This window comes from Sphaerodactylus townsendi, linkage group LG08, assembly GCF_021028975.2.
Source record: "Sphaerodactylus townsendi isolate TG3544 linkage group LG08, MPM_Stown_v2.3, whole genome shotgun sequence".
NCBI lineage: Eukaryota > Metazoa > Chordata > Lepidosauria > Squamata > Sphaerodactylidae > Sphaerodactylus > Sphaerodactylus townsendi.
Window position 1 is genome coordinate 103,123,125 of NC_059432.1, and position 22,748 is coordinate 103,145,872.

Consider the following 22,748-nt stretch of genomic DNA (forward strand, 5'->3'; position numbering starts at 1 on the left):
TATCTTTTTAAAGAAAAGAATCACTTATTTTTTTTATCTTTTTCCAAAATGCTGCGATTAGAAATTTTGCAACCACCAAGAGCAATGAAACGAGCTCCAGTCTGATCGGGGCTATCATTTTATCACCAAACACTTCCAGGAAACCATCGACAATTTTAACAGGATCGTATATTCCGACATGTTTTCTATCTACTTTTCCCCAGAATTATTCAAATCTTCAACCTATGTCACCGGCAGTGCAAAAAGGAGCTAATACCAAATAGCGCTAATTTACTTAGAAAAAAAAATTCAGAGAGAATATTTAAAATGTTAAAGCCGCATAAGCTAAAGTTGTTAATACCATGGAAAGCCGTGATCCATGACAGCTTTTCGGTGCCATCACACCTCTCACGTTTCTATGAAATCTTGTCTTTCCCCCAAATATACAACCTGCTCTTAAAAACAACAGTGACCTACCACCATATCAGTGTTAGGGAATGAAGTCAGGCAAAATATTTTAATGACAAGATGATAAACTGTGTGAGCTTTAAGGTGCCTCCTGGACTAAGATGGTGAACAGCCTCAAATCCCTGCCTGTTGCTGGTACAACAATGCACAAGTGCCTAGTGCTAGCATCACTGGTTGGCTGGTGACCCCCTCTTCAAATTCCACCTATCTTTACTGTCTTGCTCCTGACTGCTCCTCCTACACCTCCACTGCTGCTCTCAACCACTAACATAAGAACATAAGAACTAGCCTGCTAGATCAGACCAGAGTCCATCTAGTCCAGCACTCTGCTACTCGCAGTGGCCCACCAGGTGCCTTTGGGAGCTCACGTGCAGGATGTGAAAGCAATGGCCTTCTGCTGTTGCTGCTGCTCCCGAGCACCTGGTCTGCTAAGGCATTTGCAATCTGAGATCAAGGAGGATCAAGATTGGTAGCCATAGATCGACTTCTCCTCCATAAATCGGTCCAAGCCCTTTTTAAAGCTATAACAGTTGCAGAACTAACTAACAGTTACAGAAACCAGAATGAGCTTATTTTCATCAGTGCCACGTCTACGTATCCCCGTTTCACGGAAGCAGAGTGGTTTCTCTGGCAAGTCAAGCTGAGGAACCAAATCCCATCTGCAGGCTGACACTGGCTCTTTGGGGCAAGATCCACCCTCCTGGTTAACTTCTACATTACCTAAATGATCACCTCTGTCTACAACCATTGGGTAGGTTGACCCTCGAGCGCCTCCCGATCTTCTCCGTGCATCTTTACCTAGGGGACGGTCAAGCGAGACTCGGCTGCCTTTCCAAACTGGAACGGAACTACACCTTACGAAAACGCCTGCTCTTTCCACTTCGGGGGAAATAACGTCTTTTTGAAGTCTGATTACTTTCCTTCTTTGAACAGTTCCATGAACTAGGTTTCCAGGTGGCTTATGCTGACTGCCAGATGCCTCCAAGGTTTGCTGTAGGCTTTCTACAGAATCTACACAATGTTTAGGGGGCATGTTATCCTGAGGTGTACAACTGGAACGTCTGTATGAGCTCCTCCTCGTCCGACTAAGTCTACTGACATGAGAGCTGCGCTTGTGTCTAGCATTATCCATTTTCCTCAACTCTATCCTGTTCCCTGCATAGCCTGAAAAGGAATACAAAAAGTCTGATAATTATGTTGGTAAAGCTATTCAGCAGACTGTTTTTGTTTAAATTATTTTTCTTTTTTAGTGCAGAGCTGGTTTAACTGTACCTCCGTTGGTTATACTCGCATCGGGCGTGTTGGAAATATCGAGCAGGGATCCCATGGAAAGCGAGTGCTCAGCGGATGGCCGCTTACGAGGGGGGAAAGGAGACATATCAGTCTCTCTGGTCAGCTGAGCAAGAGTCTCTCTTAAGCGGCGCCTCTTCCTGTGGCTATTTGGAGTACTCAGAGAAAGTTGGGAGACAGATGTTTTGAGTTCAGGGCTGTCGGCCTGCAGCGGGACACAAAGATCACAATATTCTATCAACCTTTTGGGATTCAAATCAACATGCAGCTGTACAATTTACAATTACCTCAGTGTTGCTGCTTAAACCATTTCGAGTTTTGCTACTACCACTTGTAAACAGTTTTGCTACTACCGCTTGTGGAGAACCATGAGTTTAAGTGCGCTTTGCCACCTCCCCTCTGCCCCATTCACACACAGCATTAGTTGGGGGCAACACAAAAGGGAAAAAGGTTGCCCACCCCTGTAGACATTCATTCATACTCCAAAGACCCCCACCCTTGCCACACTGGGGAGCGGGGCTTAACACAGCTTAGTAAGACATCAATTTTTGTCATCGTAGGATAGCAGAACATTTACAATTTTTTAAATTTTATTAGGCTTGCTATCCCACCCTTTCCCAGCCGAAAGGGCATTTTGTGTGGACAATTACATTCTAGTTTTAAGAAACTCCAAACTTAACACCCATTTCAAGCCTAACTCAATTATGTACCTCAAAAAGGCAACATCAGAATTTTAGACTCCAGTCTGCTTCTTCATTTTACCACCAGAACTTCATATTCTCAAATCCATCAGCAGCAACTCACCTTTTCAAACAAGTACATAGATTCTCCAGCTCTGGCATCCATCTGAATGCTTCCCCAAAACCACTAGGGGGAAAAAAAACCACATTCTGTATTTTGTTGGTGTACATATAACAATGGGGCACAATTACTCCAAAGACAGTTTTCCAGGGGTTAAATGATAAATCTACTCTAAACTGGCTGGCCCAAGCTAGCCTAATCTTGTCAGATCTCAGAAGCTAAGAAGGGTTGGCCCTGGTTAATATTTGGATGGGAAACCACCAAGGAATACCAGAATCGCAATGCAGAGACAGGCAATGGCAAGACGCCTCTGAACATCTCTTGCCTTGAAAACCCTACGGTGTTGCCAAAAGTCAGTTGCAACATAAAGAGGAAAGAAAAAAAGACAGATATATTTATTCGGATAAGACCCCTGCAGAGCTCAGAAAACTGTGCTGAAACTGACCTCTTGCTTCACAACGTAAAGGCTCTGAGACGGCTCAAACGGAAGGTCTTTTACTGTGTTTTCTTCCACTATTAGATGGGTGCACATCTCATCACCAACAGGCAAATGCTGTCCACCTGCAGAACAAAGGAAGATACAGAAAACCCATTACTTTGCTAAATTCCGTTGTCAGTTTTCATCTATGGTACTGTAGCAGCGCCAGACTCATTTGAAACAGCTGCACTACATAGAAACAGGCACAATCTAGCAGCAATTCTCAATTAATACAACACGGAGAATGAAAGATCCCCACATTTGCAATGTTAATGTAAGAGCTACTTTAAAAAGGGAAATACAAAGAGAATCTTTACCTCAGTGACCCAAGTGGGTGGAGATTGGCAGAAAGAGCACGGAATCCCACCTTAAAAGCACTACTGCCATCATAAAACACCATAAAGTCCAATAATTGGGCTTAAGTTATGGAGTCTCCTTCTTTGGAGGTTTTTAAACAGAGGCTGGATGATCATATGTCAGGAGTGCTTTGATTGTGTGTTCCTGCATGGCAGGAAGATTGGACTTGATGGCCCTGGGAGTCTCTTCCAACTCTATGGTTCCATGATTCTAACTTACACACAAAAAAACCAGTGGTGGGATTCAGCCGGTTCACACCACTTTAGCAGAACCGGTTGTTAAAATGGTAATTGTAAACAACCAGTTGTTAAATTGTTTGACTCCCACCACTGGAAACATCCCCTCAAACTCAGACACCATTCTGTGATTCAATGATTTTCCTAGGTATTGTAAAAGGCTTTCACAGCTGGAATCAACTGAGTGTTGTGAGTTTTCCAAGTTGTGTGGCCGCACAGTCCAGAAAACCCACAACACCAGATATTTCTAGGGTTGTTGCCAACACTACCGAGATATACATAAAATGCTCTGAACACTCTAGAATGGTTAGAGGATCTGCAACCAAACTGCAGCCCTGCTAGGTGCCTTGATCTACTCTTTGGTAAGGTGGCCACTGATGTCCTTGGAAACTAAGTTATAATCTTCTCTTCAGGGATGAACAGGCGTGGTCTCACAGTTAGGAGGAGGAAGCCATTGCCGAAAACAAATTGAGATTTTTTTATAAGGGAAAATTTCCAACCATTACACAGGAATTTCCCTGTGAAGCTCCAGTTAGGAAACAAATTTGAGAGGGAAAAGTAAAGCAGAAAACTCTAGGTCTGAAGACAGAAAGACAAGGAAGGTTAGTTGTGGATCTGACATGGTGACCTGTTTTCCCACTGGTTTGGAAACGAGGCTCAATTAATTTGCATGTCACTGCCTGAGGAGGGTGGGAAAGGAGAAATCTGGGGCCTGGAAACCCTCTTCTGCAGACAGCATCAAACACAGGTTCCCTGTGTATAGCCTCTGGTTTTAATCACTACTTGAGATACAAAACTGCGCGACATCGAAAAATTACTACACACCAGCCTCATCCATGCCAGTCAGAGTTACATTTCAAAAGTGTTCTACAAACGCACTTGCACGTGAAGTAGAATTTAAATAAGTCAGCTGAATGGAACATTTGCATTTGCCCAAAGGTGTTAGGACACAAAGAACATTTTCTAAATCACATAGGAATATAAAAGGAAGTCGAGTTGTTTGGGGCATGTAATGAGTGGACTTATCTAATCAGTCACATCCTTTAGAATCACTACAATTCAAGTCTCACTGTTACAGTTTTAAGAGTCGAGGGGCACTTAGCAGCACAAGAACATAAGTGCATTTAAATGGTTTCAAGTCACGTACTTCAATGCAAAGAAGGAGCAAAACCCTCTGAATCCAAGGAGGGATGCAACCGACTAGCTGAACAAGCCATTTGCTGTCAGATTATGCTTGCAAAACATAAAAGAAGTCCTAAGGCATTTACGATGACAACCATCGTAGAACTTTACAGCATAAAGTACCATGAAAGGCTTACTGACTGCTTGCGATGGTCACCCCTCCTCTGCCCCTTTTCAGGGAAATCTTTTTACACCAATAGCATTTTCAGTGTTGCGGCTGTTAAGGGCATTTGTACTTTCGTAGAATACATGGCAGCAGTTCCTTTCACTTGGCATTTGCCTACTACGGCTGCGACCTTTTTAGCATCACCTTGCATTTCTGTCATCTCTTCCATATTTTTCTTCTCTTCATCGGAGAATCCAAGGAAACTTAACATGCAGTCCTGGAACGGGGGAACTTTGAATTCATTCTTGAATTCCTCCGCAGCGGCAGAGAAGTCACTATGAGAAAACAAAGGGGGTGGGGAGGTGTTCGGACTGAACTGCATCACCCATCAGCTTTGAAAACCCACACGCAATCCCCTGCTACGTTCGCTCTCGAGAAGAGTTCTATACGATCACACTTCAAGTATACCTACATTTCGTTTCTCCTCTCCCATGATTTATAAATCCACTCGGCTTTCATAATGGGTGTGCCCAGACTCACTGCGACCTACAAATCAATACAAGGCAACACAAAATATTTACTGACATGGGGGGGGGGGGTTGTTTCCAGAAGAAATCTGAAGCCCCTTCCACACACACAAAATAATGCATTTTCAAACCGCTTTCACAACTGTTTGCAAGTGGATTTTGCTATTCCGCACAGCTTCAAAGAGCACTGAAAGCAGTTTGAAAGTGCATTATTCTGCATGTGTGGAATGAGCCTGACTGAACTGTAAGGTACTTCAGTTGACAGCATTCAGAGGCATAGCAAGGGGGGAAAGCACCCAGTGCACTGGTGCATCCTCCACCCCCTGTCCCGACCCCCCCGAACGCCGTACATTAAATCTTCCACAGGGCGCTACCGTGTCACGCACCCCCCTTTGAGCTACGCCTCTGACAGTATTAAAGCCACATAGACAGCAAAGGTAAATGTATTTGGCTAGAGGTGTCATTTTTATTGTCAGTGGGTTCATCAGCTTTATCTTGATGTCTATTAGGATATTATCTTGTATTGTGAGTTTTATGCTTTTATCTTTGTTGACTGAATCGCGAGCCGCCCTGCAACTCAGGCGAGGGGCAGAGTATAAGTCTAAAAGAAAGGATGTCTCTTGTACTTAATGTTCCTTAATGTTCCACTGGGGAGACCGGCCGCTACTTGCCCCCCCCTCCCCATAACATCAGTGGACCCTGCCGTCCCCCCCTCTTAGGGGGTTTAGTCGCGAGACGTCATCTGTTGTGTTATTGTGTTACTGTGCTGTATAATTAGTACGCTGCGTTTTAAGGGGCTTAGTTTTAAAATGTGCAGAGTCATCATTTATTTCTGGTGGTCTGATTTTATTTGTACTGTGCTTGTATATTCTATGTTCACCGCCCTGAGTCCTTCGGGGGAGGGCGGTATATAAACGTAATAAATAATAATTAAAAGTTTAAAAGGATTTTTTAAAAATCCTTCAGTTTAAAAATGAACCTCTTGCATAGGAATCCACTATCCTTAGATTTATATACTGAACAAATCATGATCCTCTATGTAAAAGAGAGAGTCAGAGGCAAAAGCATATATTGTGTGGGAAACAGCATGGGCATTTATCTACGTTCCTTCTCAGAAACTGTTTTTTTAATAACCGTGTCTTTGCTTCTGGGCACGCTGTTACAGTATAAAGACAGGATCTTAGGACAAGACCGTATTTGTCCACTATCTTTAACAGGGGCATGAGATTATTACTTCAAGACTCATCCTTCAACTTGGTCAACGAAAGGGCTTCAGGAATACTAACCAGCTGCATGGGTTGGAATCTCTACAAACTAAAATGTAAGCTTCATTAATCCAGTGCTGGTTTTAAAAACCCCAGTGTTCACTTCTATGCAATGCACGTGGAAAATATATCCTTTTGCAGCATAACTCCCAAAAGTCAACAATTTTTTCTAAAGGGCTCTTAACCCAGGACTTAGAAAAGAAACAGAAATCCACATACTCTGAATTTGTCTCCTTGCGTAGAGTTTGCAACCAGATGTGTAACTTTGGAACTGAAATCCCTCCGAATGATCCCTCCCATGTGATGAACTAAAGTCACCAACTTAACCTATGAACAAAGTTTGGGAAAAAGGGAACATGAAAGGCTTGGCAAAGCTAGCATATGATTTATGACAGGCAGGGTTTTATTCCTGGTTTGCCTATGCACATGTAGATCACTCCATTTTACGTGCTGCCCTGGACTCAGAAATGCTCTACTTCCACCATATGGAGACTTCACAGTGACCAGTCCATGCCATTTCTCTAGCCATGATTTTGGATGCACAAACGTTTAACCGATACCAAGTTTGTCTGGCAGCCCTAAAGGGCACCCCTCAAATCAAACAACCAAACAGCATCTTACAGAACTACACTGTCCTATAAGTTCATGATGTTAATGAAGGAGCAGCAGTGGCGTAGGAGGTTAAGAGCTCGTGTATCTAATCTGGAGGAACCGGGTTTGATTCCCAGCTCTGCCGCCTGAGCTGTGGAGGCTTATCTAAGGAATTCAGATTAGCCTGGGCACTCCCACACACGCCAGCTGGGTGACCTTGGGCTAGTCACAGTTCTTCTGAGCTCTCTCAGCCCCACCCACCTCACAGGGTGTTTGTTGTGAGGGGGGAAGGGCAAGGAGATTGTAAGCCCCTTTGAGTCTCCTGCAGGAGAGAAAGGGGGGATATAAATCCAAACTCTTCTCTTCTTCTTCTTCTTCTTCATGTTATTGCATTGTTCATTGGTTGTTTCCTGCTATGTGACTGCACTGTGCTATAGCCTGTAAAATCCACTGAGTCTCAGCGAGAAAAACTATCTAAGCAACAAATAATTTTCTCTGTCACATTTGGACTTTCCTTCTTCCTCCAAGGAAATTAACAGAACAAGCACAGTTGATTCTCACAACGGCTCTGTGGGGGTCACAATTTCTCTCTCCCAGCCCCCAAGATAAATTAAATGGCTGAATAAACCTTTGAGGCCCTGCTCCCCAGATTACAACGAACACTCAAAGTACTACCCTGCACTAATGTGTTGACGAACATGCTTGCGGTGACACTGAGCTGAAGAATGTGCCAGAGGGCCTGTCTGAACAGCTAAGCGCTCAAATGGGGATGCTACAGGAGACACAATGCTACCAAATGATCGGAGCAGGGCTCCAGGTGCCAGTTCTTTACTCAACAGTGTAAAAAATGTTACAACGGTCACTGAGAGAAAGCGTGCAAGAGGAAGGCAGGCCTACCAGTTCATCTTTCTTTCGGAATCCAGTGAAGCATAGCACAAGGTTCAGCATGCTGCCGCAGTAAAGCGGCCGACACGAAAAAGGCAGAGCCTGAAATTACATTAGATCCGTTGAATTATTCATGACCGAAGACTCCCTGGAACAACTCAACAGATTAAGTTCACTTGGCAAACGTGAAGGCTTTTCAGTACTGTTCAGTCCAATTGCACCCATAACCTGCAACAAGAGAGTCACCTCGCAGTTTGTTCCTGATCGCCCCAGTTAACATCTAAGTGGGGCAAGACGCATGGATAGAACCAGTGGCCGTTTGTACCCAGGTAAGAGTCTCAATCTCAAGGGACCCATAACAATTCATGTGGGAAGAGACCGCATCGTTTGGCCTGGCCAACATGGTTTCTCCATCCGTATGTCACTGAAACTATATTGGACGGTGGTGACCTGTGGGATCGAGCTATAGAGCAGTGGTGGCGAACCTATGGCACGGGTGCCAGAGGTGGCACTCAGAGCCCTCTCTGTGGGCACGCACAAACAGAGTCGCCCCCCCCCACACACACACACACATCTAGGCTGGCCTGGGCCTCTGGGCTCGATTATTAGCACTAAACCTAAGACCTAGTTTTGGGGAAGCAGTGTAGGTAACCCTGTTAAGCACTGTTAAATCCCACTGATTTTCATGCGAAGAACTAAAGCACAACCCTTTACCCGGGAGTAAGCTTGGTTGCTGGCAATGGGTCTTGCTTCTGAGTAAACCCTCCTAGGGTCGTGATCCACCCGTTGGAAGAGTTGCACGGTTGCTTCAAAGCAAAGCCACCGACTACCACCAAGCTTACTCCTGAGTAACACATGCCACGGAGCCAACACCGCCCGGAGCCCCTTGGGGATGGGGCGGTATAAAAGTATTAATAAATAAATAAATAAATAAATAAATAAATGAATGAATGAATGAATGAATGAATGAATGAATGAATGAATGACAAACAAACAAACAAACAAACAAACAAACAAACAAACAAACAGGTTTTTTCTAAACTAAAACCTCAGTCTTCAGGTTAAATTGCCGTGTTGGCACTTTGCAATAAATAAGTGGATTTTGGGTTGCAATTTGGGCACTCGGTCTCGAAAAGGTTCGCCATCACTGCTATAGAGTGTACAAGGAAACAAGCACGCTAAGGTATCCCCAATGATTTGAGCTCACGACCCACAAGCTGTTTACTGCATGCCAGAAAGAACACTTAAAACAAAATCTTCCTGCTCTAAATCCCCTTGCACCCCACTACAATAGACATCTACCAGCAGGGTCTTTTGAAATAACCAACAAGGCTGCATGGCCGTAGAACATTTTTAAGGCGAAGAGCCTTAATCTCTGAAATACGAGAAGGAATGGATATGGCTCCTCAAAGTAAAGTTAATTTATGTTTCTGTAGACCCAATTACAGGTAGATAAAGAAGCATTCTCCTTTGGGGTTCAGTTAAAAAACACACTGGATGGAGAATGGAAAGGCAAGAAGCTTCTTTTGCCATCAGCCTGATATACTTGGTATTTTAATTAAAAAGAGGGGAAGGGGGAAAAAACTAGCTGTTTTTTCCCCCTCCATGCTGTATGTACTTGGTATTTGAGAAAAGTTTTCAATACTTCCCATTTTTCTGAATCCCGAGATGACCAGCACAGACTACTTTACAACTTAGAAATTCTTCTGGACATCCTCATTTCTAAAGCAGACCCTGGGGGGAACGTTCAGTCAGAGCTAGGATGTAGATTTCTGTAAACCTAGAAGCAACCCAGGTTTACAGAAATAAAATAGCAAGAGTCGAAATTGGGGGAAGCGTTTAGAAAACAAAGCAGTAAAGAGCAGCTTCTGTGCATGGCAGACACTATATTGAAATCCCTGAAATTATACACATGGCAAAACACTTAAGAATATAAGAACAAGCCAGCTGGATCAGACCAGAGTCCATCTAGTCCAGCTCTCTGCTACTCGCAGTGGCCCACCAGGTGCCTTTGGGAGCTCACGTGCAGGATGTGAAAGCAATGGCCTTCTGCGGCTGTTGTTCTTAAAGCAGGACAGACATTCAAATGCTTACTTCTTTAAAAAGAACAGGAGAAACCACTAGTTGCATTCAAATACACATGTAAAAATTAGGGCTGCCAGCTTCCGGATGACGGCCGACGATCTCCTGTTATTACAGCTGATCGCCAGGCAACGGGTCTCCTGGACTCCATGACATTATAGCCTGCTGAAGTCCCTGCCCTCCCCAGGACCTGCTCTGCTTATGCTTCACCCCCAAAATCACCAGGTATTTCCCAACCTGGAGCTGGCAACCCTAGCAAAAAACAGTAGCACAGAAGCCAGCCGCGTCGCATTCTTGCGTCGCATTCTTACCTCGCCTTTTTGAGCGCAACGCATTACTATTGGAGGCCCCAGAACTCTGCAGTCTGCCTTGTACAAATCATTGAAAACTGGAGCGTGGAAGTCGGCCACCACAAAGATGGTCTCAAACTCTGGCGACTCAGATTCCCCGTACTCTTCCACTGACTCAGCCTTTATGTAAGGTACTTTAATTTCCTGCCGTTGTTGGCACAGAATTTCATTGATTTTCATGCAAAAAAATTCAAAGGCCATAGTTATTTTCTGCCCACGTGACGTAAAGTATTCAAGTCCAGGTTACATCACCTTACAAGCAATTAAAGTATTTATTTTGCCGAAGCAACGTGTGAAGCTAGTTCAACAGAACACAACCATCTGGCCTCCACTAGGGCCAGGGCTTTTACGGCCCTGGCCCCTGCCTGGTGGAATGCTCTCCACAGGGCCTGCAAGACTGAGCTATTCCGCCGGGCTTTTGGGGAGGCCAGCTGCTGATATCCGTGCCCGTTAACAACAACTAAGGCCCGCTGTTCCCCTCTTAGAGGAGTTTAGTAGCCGGACGCCATCTGTGTTTAAAATGATTGCGATAATTTGAGCGCTGTATTTTACTTTTAATTTTGTACGGTATTTTATCTATCCACTTGTTTGCTGTTAATGTTGTGAACCGCCCTGAGCCCTCCGGGGGAGGGCGGTATATAAGTGGAACAATAAATAAATAAAAATAAATCTTTCTCATAAGAAAATAAGACATTTTAAACACAGCTACTCTGAATTTCAGTTCATAACTATCAATTTAATAATCCCACGTGTGCATAATAAAACTAGTGCCAGAACAGTTTCAGAGAGAGTTATGACTTTCCATTCAACTAGCATCAATGTGCCCCAAACCTCCTCATTGTGCTCTGATTTTATTCTTTAAGAAAAAGTTAGTCATTATTGTGTTCACCCCCCTCTCCAATCCCAAGTAGTGGTACATGCCACATGCAGCCACGGACGGAGAGCTGCCCAACATACCATCTGCACAACACTTTTAATTAGCTTTTCTTCCGATTTACCAGGACTAGTTTCCTTTATCTTTATAACTGGAACTTCCATTATCTTAATAGTCTGCAGAAAAGGAGAACTTCAGTGTGAGATTAAAATGGAAAGGAAGAATGAGGGCAAGACTAAACCAAGAGACAAGGAACAAGGTTGGCTTTCAAATTTCTGAATTCGTTAATATTGCATCAATGTGATAGTAATAATAGGTAGCAACATCATATGGCTAAAGTGCATATATGCAATATTCACAAAATAACATAATCAAGAATGAAATCGTTCCATGAGAAGCTTCTTTGAACCTTGCTGCTCCTTTGAACTTGTACAATTTGGCGGCAGGTTGCTGTTTCTTGAACCGGTGCCATTTGGCGGTGTGGTGAGTGGACTGCGATTCCACCAGATTCCGCCTTTTTTCCATTGGACTGTGAATGAAATATTTATATTATTACGGTCGGGAGAACCTTATGGACCCATGGAATGATTTCATTCTTGATTATGTTATTTTGTGAATATTGCATATATGCACTTTAGTCATTGTTGGTATTAGCACTTCCTTGTGCAATCCCTGTTGTGTGGCAAGTTTTTTGAGATTAAAATGGACCAGAGGCTCAAACGAGAGACTATTTCACAACCACAAACAGTACAGCCGACATACCTCCAGAGCATCCAGCAGTTCTGTGTGCTTTGCAGCTTCCTGAACTACAACCACTCTCGTTTCAATCTGAGGCATTTCCTCTGTTAGGGAAAAAAAATGACCATCAGCATACAAACAAAGCGCACAACGGCAGGCCTAGAGCGATTTTCTTAACAACCTAAATTCCCCACCTCAAGAAAGTTTCTAATGCTCAGTTACCCTTGCATAAGAACTTGTATACAAAATCATAACAATGTGCTTTTTGAACTTGTAATGAATAACTGAGGGTTTGCCTCTACATGGATTTTTTTTTTTAAATCCACACAATAGGAAATCCATAGCTACAGTTCAGAGTTTTGCAAATCCTGGGTGAATTCCTAAGCTTCTAGAAAAACACATATATAGATCGGTAGCAGAAAAGGTAGCTAGGTTTCTGCTATCCTTTCCAGGCACTATCCTTTCCACCAAAACAAAGGAAAACAAGATCCTCAATATTATATAGTTTTAGAAAGGTGAAGAAGTGCGAGAGATCAGAAATCATTCAAGCAGCCTTTCTATACAACACTATACTTACTCCATCCACCGACTTATTTCTGATGTACCTACCAAACTTAATCAAGGGATGTCTGGGTGCATTCCATAAGCAAACATCTGTTCTGCCAATTTAGATCAATGAAGAAATAAGCAGCTGTCTGGGTCAGCGGTTCTGAAACTTCCTCCTTTCAGAGACCCCCTTCTATGCTTGTCTTCTCTGCCAAGGTGTCGTGGGTTTAACTGACCCTTCCCAGTTCCTCTCCTGTTCTTTTGGTTATATCTATGTCCCTTGGTATACTTTTTTCATTCTACAGGATTTGCAACTGAAGCAAGCAAATCTGTAACCAAAGAAAATGTTCAGACTCCACATGAACTAACTTTTAACAGAAGAAATCATGTTTTTGCTAATTCACACATGTCAAGCCACAAAAGAAGAAGAGGAATTTGGATTTATATCCCCCCCCTTTCTCTCCTGTAAGGAGACTCAAAGGGGATTACAAACTCCTTTCCGTTCCCTGCCTCCACCCACAACAAACACCCTGTGAGGTGGCTGGGGTTGAGAGAATTCTAAAGAGCTGTGACCTGCCCAAGGTCACCCAGCTGGAACGTGTAGGAGTGCACAAGCTAATCTAGTTCCCCAGATAAGCCTCCACAACTCAAGTAGCAGAGCAAGGAATCAAACCTGGTTCTCCAGATTAGAGTGCACTTACTCTTAACCACTATGCCACTGCTGTTTGTGGGATTACTTCTTCTTTCACACAGTTTTACTAATCATGCGTTTGTTGCATCTAAGGTTCCTTCATATCATATAGGAATTTGTAACCAGAGGAGAAACTGGACACATTTTTTACTTTTATGCTAAGACAAACATTGCAGAACTCACAAGTTGTAAAAGAAACTCAGATCCCGCTAAGAATACAACTTTAGGATGGTTGGAAAGAAGAATTTAGCTAGCATAACTTTAAGGAGTTTTAAATATAAATAGTGATCCAGGCTTCAGTTTTTCTGTTGAACAGGTACATCAAAGACCTATCCCTCAAGAACAGATCAGGGGCATTCAGTTGTTTAAGTATTAGCAATTTTGGCAGGGCTAATGAGGAAAACTGATTACAAATATACAGGCATATCAAGATGAATATTTCATAGCAGTCTCACTGGGACAGTGCTATCCAGCTGCTCCTAATCAGATTAATACCTGTGTTCTTTTGAGTTTGTAAACCCCTAAGATCTTTACATGGACCAAAACGATGACATGTTCAATAACTGTGCCTGTTCTGCACTTCAAACACTGTATTTGTATCTTAAATCTTGGTACAAATTAATTAAGTGTCATTACAACATCAAGCAATCTTACAATAATGCTATAATCCCCTTAAAGGAGTTAAACACAGTTAGAGTTCCGTGAAGTGACTCCCAGTGAACTAGAGCTCAAATGCATAATGAAAAGAGGTGCATTGCTGGACACACTATAAGCGGCAACACAGGAATCTGTGTACATCTCCCATGGAAACCCTGTGTTATGCTGAAGGAAAGTGAGAAAGCTGCTTCCTTATTACCATCACCATCTGATGTGGACTCTGGGAATATTTTCTCCTTGGAAATCTCTGTAATTTTGGAGTCGAGGATAGAAGAATCCGCCAAGAGACTCCTCCCCGTCTCAGACATTAGTGTGCTGTTGTCCACCATGGTCAAGGGGACATTTCTTTCCGTGACTCCTTAAAAGCGCCAAGAAAAAAAAAGTGTGTTACGTTACTACAAAAATGCAGCAAAAACGCAAGTCAGAAGAAATCAACGCATCCAATTTGCAACATAGCCCCATTTGTGGATACTTAAATCGAGAGACTGGAGCCATGGACAGATGAAATGTTTTCTACAAGCCTGAGAAAAGTCACAAGTTTGTAGGAAAATATGAAATCTGATGAAAGGCTTTTTAAAAGAGCAAAATAATAGAAGCAGTACCTATAGCTTTAAGAAATAAATGATCTCTGTGGCTATGGCTGGCAACCATTTTATAACCAGGTAAAGCCTTGATTGGGGTGCTGTGTGGTTTCCGGGCTGTATGGCCATGTTCTAGCAGCATTCTCTCCTGACGTTTCGCCTGCATCTGTGGCTGGCATCTTCAGAGGATCTGATAGTAGGAATGGAAAGCAAGTGGAGTATATATACTGTGAGGTCAAAAGGTGAGGCCCTCTGAATAGAGTAGCCTGGTATGTGAGTCACAAAGAAGTCTGTAGCCTGGGAGTCACATACCAGGCTACTCTATTCAGAGGGCCTCACCTTTTGACCTCACAGTATATATACTCCACTTGCTTTCCATTCCTACTATCAGATCCTCTGGAGATGCCAGCCACAGATGCAGGTGAAACGTCAGGAGAGAATGCTGCTAGAACACGCCCATACAGCCCGGAAACCACACAGCACCCCAGTGATTCTGGCCGTGAAAGCCTTCGACAGTACAAAGCCTTGATTACTGTCAGTAAAGGGCAGCAGGAAGGGAGAAGGGCCATTTCCAGGCCCTTCAGCCTTTGTGGGAGAACTCACGAGGCCAGACCCAGAAGCAACCACTGTGCATCTTGGTGCCACGCTAGTTCCATGACGAACTCAGACCCAGCTGCTTACTACTGTTCAAAAGTAGCCACCACATGGAAGTCAGTGCAGTGGCTAGAGTTTTAGGCTAGGATCTTGGAGACGCAAATGTCCACTCTGCCAGACAGAACTGATTCTCTACAGTCCTGCCCCTGTGCTACAGCTATTTAACTTCATAACTCCTGCCTTCTACATTTTTTCCTTACATAACAATGTAAGGAATTTTCCAGCAATGCCATAACGTTCTATTTTCTTGGAGCGACGCGTAAATTTTTAGGCACAACACTGAAAAAAAGTGTCAGTTCTTAAACATCAGCATAACTTGTGTGCCTGCAAACTGTTTCAGCTCATAGCTTAAATATATTAAACAGTTCATTCTCATTTGCAGTAAATCTATAAGGTGTCAATAGGATTCTAGTTTCACTGACAAAAGGCTAGAATCTGAGAATTTCTCCCAAGTACAAAGACTACACAAAAATGCAGTTCCCACCGAAAGTAATAAGAGTGATGACACAGTTCCTTTACCTCATACTTTGACATTTATTTAATTAAATTTGTACCTCTCCCAATTCCCAGTCAAAGTCGGATTCTGAGCAGCATACAGTCAAAGGTTAAAACAAGATACAATATCAAATACATCAATTAAAATACAACAAAGTAAAGTATAATTCTAAAACCATTCCTACATAATTTTTCAAGATAATTCATATACAGATGGCCGCCAATGAATAAACCCAAACCTAAATCTCTACTTCCCACCATTCTCTGTTCTCATTTATTGCGGGGGGAGAAGAAAAGGTGATGAATTTGGCAACAGTGCTATGGATCAGATTCATAGAAAACTAAAGTTAAAATCCCGTGGCACCTTAGAGATTACAACATTTATTTCAATATGAACTTTTGAGAATCACAGCAAGACACTCCTGGAATTTTGTTTTAGTTTGCTACTACATACTAATATGACTACCTACCCTTTCACAGATCCATACAGTCATGTAAGATAACCAGTGAATGTTTTTCACTTCTATACTTGGCACTGCCACAGAGCTTCATGTATTTACTGAAATGTTTATATCCCAATTTTCTCAAAGGATTCCCAACAACTCACTTTGGACCCATCCCAAACTGTAAGACACTGCTGATTCTACATACCAGGGTTAATCTGGAGGCGGTTATAACTACAGAGTTCTGCTTATTTCTTGCCACCATCCAACTAGATAGTCAAAGACTATATCAACTGGATTTCTGATCTAATGCAGCAATGCAATCATTGGAGCCACTGAGCACCTCATATTATCAAGCATGCACTTGAGCTGTCTCAAGAATGCAGTCCAACATGCAAGGCTGCAAACTTAACACACACATGCTTTATACTAATGCACTCATCATCAGCAATTAACTACAGCATGCACTCGGGGCAAATCGAATCTTGCTTTTCCCTAAGAAACTCATAGTCACATTAAAAGGAGCAGTTAGTGAGTCACCACTATAAGGATTTTTCAAAAAGCCAAATTAAATCCAAAGCTATGAGCAGTTTCTGCCTTGCTTAACTACCCTACAACTTCCCCTAGAGCTTAAGTGCGATGCCAGCACATAACCTCGGAACCGAATAAACGATGCTGAGAGGTGCCCTCCAAAGCTGCCATTTTCTTCAAGGGGGCTGGTCTGCAGGCTACAGATGAGTTACAATTCAAGGAGAACACCAGATCCTCCCTCGAATTGGGCAGCCCAATATAGACGGAATTCCCCTCACCACAGGAATGCCCAGCGCCAGGAATCAGGAAGAGGAGATGTCTTTCAGATCAATGGACGGGAACCAGGGAGTTTTCCTAGGGATAGAATAGGACAATTTAAAAATCAAGCATCAGCCCAGGACACCTGTCCGCCCAATTCGAAAGCTACATGACGTCACTTCCGCCGCCCCATTTACCTGCCCACCCTCACAACCGACTTTTCCACCCTTCGCGCCCATCTTTCGCCATCCCACCCGTGTCCCTCACCTTCCACCACCACAAACCCGCTCACAAGCGAGCCGCCATTGCCCTCCCGCACCCCAATTCAAAAAGCGAGCGTCTCCTCCCAGTCCGCCGCCGATTGGCTGCTTCCAATCACGGGGATAGAGGGCGAAAATTCGGCTCACAATGCCGGCATCCTATTGGTGGGCAGATCCCGGAGACCGGCATCAAGATAAGGTGCGCCTCCCACCTCTCCCAGAGACTACCTTGTCTTGCAGTTTGTTATGCTATCTCCGGTTGGGCGCCGCTCGCTTGTAAAACGGATTCCTATTGGTCGTCTTCCCCACACAGGCAATTTCGTTCTATCCCCTCCCCGATTCAAAAACGTGAGCTCACCTGCGCGGCTGCGGCTAACGGTTTTGTAGGCGGTGATGAGAAAAGTTCCCGAATGTTGTCCTATACCGGCTCTGATCCCTTCACGATTGCTCCTTCTTCTCTCCTCTATGCAGAAAAAGGGGGTGAGATCTAAATCAGTCTACGCGGCATACGACAAATATAAAACAATTTCTATATCCCCCGCCGTTCGCTATTGTAGCTCCCGGCACAAGGAATTCTGGGAATTGTAGTTCTGTGAAGGGGTGGCGGCTTATAAAGACCCTCAAACAAAAACGACATTTCCCAGGATCCTTTGGGAAGAGGGAATCCGTGACTGACAGGTTTCAAATAATTGTGAAGATTGTGCCCTTACGCTTGATGAGATAGGCTTGTTCTAGTGCAGGGGTAGGGAACCTTTAACACTCAAAGAGCCATTTGGACCCGTTTTCCATGGGAAAAGAAAACACTTGGAGCCGCAAATAATTTTTGACATTTAAAAGAAAGATAACACTGTATATATCGGGGGTTTTTTAACCTTTTACTCCGCCCATTCTGAGAAGCGCATGGATGCGGCAAGGATGGGGCCAGTGGCTCGGCCTCACTGGCTGCCGGGAAAGCGCCCGCCCCGCTCCAACAAGGCAGGTGAGAGGGGAAGCCTGTGGCGTGGCCCAGCCGGCCGCGGGCTGTTGGTGCACCCACCCTGCTGCCTGCCGGGTGGGCAAGGATGGGGCCAGCAGCTCGGCTCGTGGAGCTGCAGTGCAAGGGCAGAAGAGCCACATGTGGCTCTCGAGCCGCAGGTTCCCTACCCCGTTCTAGTGAAATCTTACAACGGTATAGTTCCACCCAATCATGTTTTTTCGGAGGGAAACTTAATGTGTTCGACGAAGTTTAAGGAGAATTTTTTTGCAAATAAACACTTTCCCTTTTATTTGGTGTGCATTGGAAGTAATTACTCCTATCCGCTGCAATGTTGTGTGCATTTGATTAGATTTATATATATATCTGACTAAAGGATAGCTAATGACACAGTAAAGATGTTCCAGGGAGCTGGTATAAATTTTGTTACTCTTGAGGAAAGCATTGGAATCCTGCATTATCATATGATAAATAAAATAAAATAAAACATTATTTTTCCAGTACAGCCTAAAGTGGCTGCTATACATCTGGAATTGCCACAGTAAAAGGTGCTAATATTTACAGTGCCTCAAGAATTTAACATATGCTGCTAATCAGGTTGCATTGGTTTTTACAAAAATCCCATCTGATTAAAATAACCCATAAAACAGAGGTCAATTCAAAAATACAAGGTTTTAGATAAAAGCATCTTGTAAGTGAGCATCTTGCTCAAAGAACCAGTGTTTAAATACAAATGATTTAACAGTGCTTGATGATCGAGAGAGCTATCCTGAACAAGTCTACTTAGAAGCCTACTAAAGGTCTATTTGATGGGACTTATCCCCTAAAATAAATATTGTCACAACTGCATCCTAAATGATTAAACTGTTTGCCTGTTTCTTGGAGGCTAAGAAATGGTCAACAAAAATGGACCCTCCATGCCCTTACTAAAGCTAAAAGACTCATATTACAACATTGGAAAGAAAAAAACCCCAACCTCCAGTAAATTAATGAATTGAGGACCTTGGAGAGCTCTCAATATTTGAGACGTATCATATAGACAGCATTTGCTTATGGACTTATTTATAGATATTTGGAAATGATTAATAGAAACTTGTGTGTAGATCCATCACCACTGTTGTTATATTTTTGGTTTTTTTGTATATCTTTTTAAATTCATTTTTCCTTTTTAAAAACTATTTTTAAAAGGTTGCATAGCTGCTATTGTACACATATTTACTTGAGACCAAGTCCCAAACTTAGTGTGATCTAAGCTCTTCAGAAATACCAGAGATGGTGGGTGAACTTGTGTCTGGGCAGCACTATTCTGTCTGCTGGTAGTGTTTGCACACACACCCACATGTACAAAACTCACCCTGAAAATCAGTGTAGTGTTATTGTTAAGAATAGGAATGAAAAGTTCAAATTCCCACTCAGTCACAGTGAACCACATTAGGTTACTTTGGAACAATCGCTTTCTCGTAGCCTAATTTACCTCACAAGGTTGTTATGGAGACACAATGGAGGAAGGGAAATATTTATGGTGTTATGAACACCTATGAGAAAGTTAGGAGTAAAACTGAGATAGACAAAGCCTGGGGAATGTCCTTCTTCCTAATATCTAGTTTCAGTTGAGTGGCCATGTTGGTCTGCTATCAGTGCTGGATTTATACCTATAGGCTTGGCAGGGCCTCAAAATCTAGGGGGTTTCCAGCCAAGGTTTATAATATTTTTGACACTGTCATAGGCCTTTTTTTACATATGCTGTCATCATGCACTGTGGTCTTTGAACACCTCTTCAGTAATTTTCCTTGCCCTTCATTTCAGAATAATACTGTCTTAAGCTGATAACTGTGAATTGCAGAATAATTGTGGAATAGCTGTGAATTGCAGAATTTTAAACACCTAGCATCAGCATAAGCATAAGCATTTTATTGTCATTGTGCACACACAACGAAATTTACAGCAGCATTCCTCGATGCACACAATTTCAGACTCATACCCCATCCTCACTTTCCCCTTCCTCCACCCATCCCTACACAGTCCCAAACACATCAACATGAAGCCGCAGAGTTTAGCATAGCCACAGCTCTAGAGTAGAAGCTGTCTCTAAGCCTCTTTGTCCTAGTTTTGATAGACCTGTATCGTCTGCTGGATGGTAACAGTTCAAAAAGAGAGTGTGCTGGATGAGACGGGTCTCTCAGAATATTTTGGGCTTTCTTTAGGCTTTGGGAATTATAGAGTTCTTCCAAGGAGGGGAGAGGGCAGCTGATAATCCTCTGTGCAGTAGTGATCACCCTTTGGAGGCGCCTTCCTATCTGCCACTGTGCAACTGGAGAGCCATACACAGATGCAGTAGGTTAAGACACTCTCTATAGCACAGCGGTAAAAGGACACCAAGAGTTTTCCATCCAGTTGTTGTTTCCTTAAAAGTCTCAGATAGTACAGTCTTTGCTGGGCCTTCTTAACCACCGTGGCAGTCTGTACGCCCCAGGTCAGGTCCTCTTTAATCATGACGCCCAGAAATTTAAAACTAGCACCTGCTCTACTTGATCTCCATTTATAGTCAAGGGCTGAATTTCTGAGCTATTCCTTCTATAGTCCACTATAAGCTCCTTTGTCTTGTTAGTATTAAGAACCAGGTTATTTTCCCTGCATCATGAGAGCAGACGGTCCACCTCACTCCGATAGGCAGACTCATCCCCTCCAGAGATGAGCCCCACCACCGTTGTGTCATCAGCAAATTTGATAATCGTGTTACTATGGTAGACAGGAGTACAATCATATGTATAAAGGGTGAACAATAAAGGACTCAACACACAGCCCTGTGGCGTTCCCATATTTAGAGTAAGAACTGAGGAAACCCGATTTCCCAGTCTAACCCTCTGGGAACGTCCAGACAAGAAGTCCCTAATCCACAAACAGATTGAATGTGAGAGTCCAAGATCCACAAGTTTTGTCACCAGTCTTTGTAGCAAGATTGTATTAAATGCGGAACTAAAGTCCGCAAAGAGCATTCGCACATAATTCCCCTGTTGTTCCAGATGCATCAAAGCAGTGTGGAGACTAATGGCAATGGCGTCCTCCGTAGATCTATTAGTCCAATATGCGAACTGATGTTTATCAAATGTATCTGGAAGGCAAGAACTAATATACCTATGGACCAGTGTTTCAAAACACTTCATGATGATGGGGGTGAGTGCCACTGGTCTATAATCCTGAAGATTGTCAGCAGGAAATCTCTTTGGTAGTGGAACAATGATGGAAGCCTTCAAACAAGATGGAATGGTGGACTGGGATAAAGATCGATCAAAGATCCCAGTAAAAACACCAGCCAGTTGGTTAGCGCATTCCTTTAACACCCAACCGGGAATACCATCCGGTCCAGCAGCCTTCCTTGGATTCACAGCCCTCAAAACTTGCCTCACCTCGTGTTCCTCCACAGTGAGGTGTGAGCTACAATCACCTAGTGGCTGTATGTCATCTCCTTCTGATAGACCTGTTTCAAAGCGGGCAAAAAAGTGATCCTCAACTTTACTCAGTTTTGTTTAAAACACCCTCCCATCTTCCTCCAGTTGTGAGAGTGGGGGATTGGGAGGGGCTTCACAAGTGGAATAACCAGGGGCCTATCTTCATTTAAATCTGGCACTTTCTGCAGTAGAAAAGTGAGATTTGAATCAAGCAGAATATTAAAGTCCAACAAGATTTCCAGTTTCCAAGGCATACACTCTGGAGACTCAAAGGTCCCTTCACTTGATGCTTCACCGGATACTGACAAAGGGCCCTCTGGCTGCTCATAACTCATACCCTCAACATTTTGTTGCTCTTTCCGGTTCTTCTGGTCTCAAACCTTGCCCTAATATCTTGGTAGCTTTGCTCCTGTATGAAGGAGTGTTCACTCACATGAACCTTACTTGCAGCCTGAATATATTGCCCAGACTGATTTGCTCGGGTTTTTGTTCCTCATGAGTAAACGTACGTACAGTTGGGCTATGTCTTGATTGTGGCATGAACTGCATTTACAGGGAGTAAATACTACATCATAAAAAGTTCATATTTATTCAGCAGCAGTACCTCCCAAGGAATATTTGTTTTGTGGGACATTCTCACTTCTTACTAGGAACGGGCTGTTCAAGTTCTGTCTGCTATAGATGCCGTGGGCCACAGGATAATCCTAACGTGTAACAAATATCAGTGCCGTGACAATAATTATAGAATATGAACATAATTATTTTTACACCACTCATTTATCACAAATTTGCATGTGTTGAGTGGAATCCACCCATTTTAGCATATGCAAGTAACAACAAAGTTGCATAGTCAATTAGTGAAGGCATCTGCATAATAGTTGCCTGGCATTTTAATCCCTTTGATTTCTTCCTGCCTGGAGACGTCCTGTGACTCATGTGAGATTTCTGTGGCTGAGACTGAATAAGAACATTCCTGGTTTGAATCTTACCTCTACTTTGAA

At 43.2% G+C, this 22,748-nt stretch overlaps 1 protein-coding gene across 5 annotated transcripts in view; it reads right to left on the reverse strand.

The window, feature by feature from the left end:
- ECT2 (epithelial cell transforming 2) overlaps positions 1-17,879 on the reverse strand; it is a 47,082-nt gene extending 29,203 nt beyond the window's left edge. Inside the window, exons 1-13 of one of the 5 annotated variants that reach the window (XM_048506243.1) lie at positions 17,684-17,879; positions 17,086-17,161; positions 14,303-14,461; positions 12,234-12,313; positions 11,555-11,647; positions 10,559-10,741; positions 8,178-8,267; positions 6,909-7,016; positions 5,370-5,443; positions 5,102-5,232; positions 2,984-3,099; positions 2,542-2,604; positions 1,720-1,942 (exon numbers count right to left, since the gene is read on the reverse strand). In XM_048506243.1, the coding sequence (XP_048362200.1) occupies positions 1,720-1,942; positions 2,542-2,604; positions 2,984-3,099; positions 5,102-5,232; positions 5,370-5,443; positions 6,909-7,016; positions 8,178-8,267; positions 10,559-10,741; positions 11,555-11,647; positions 12,234-12,313; positions 14,303-14,432 (1,291 nt within the window). In that variant the 5' untranslated portion in view covers positions 14,433-14,461; positions 17,086-17,161; positions 17,684-17,879. Of the gene's footprint in view, positions 1-1,719; positions 1,943-2,541; positions 2,605-2,983; positions 3,100-5,101; positions 5,233-5,369; positions 5,444-6,908; positions 7,017-8,177; positions 8,268-10,558; positions 10,742-11,554; positions 11,648-12,233; positions 12,314-12,818; positions 13,085-14,302; positions 14,462-17,085; positions 17,162-17,332; positions 17,465-17,683 lie in introns of those variants that run through there. The other 4 variants (XM_048506242.1, XM_048506244.1, XM_048506245.1 and 1 more) reach the window with 4 other exon arrangements.
- Between the last annotated feature and the right edge of the window lie 4,869 nt (positions 17,880-22,748).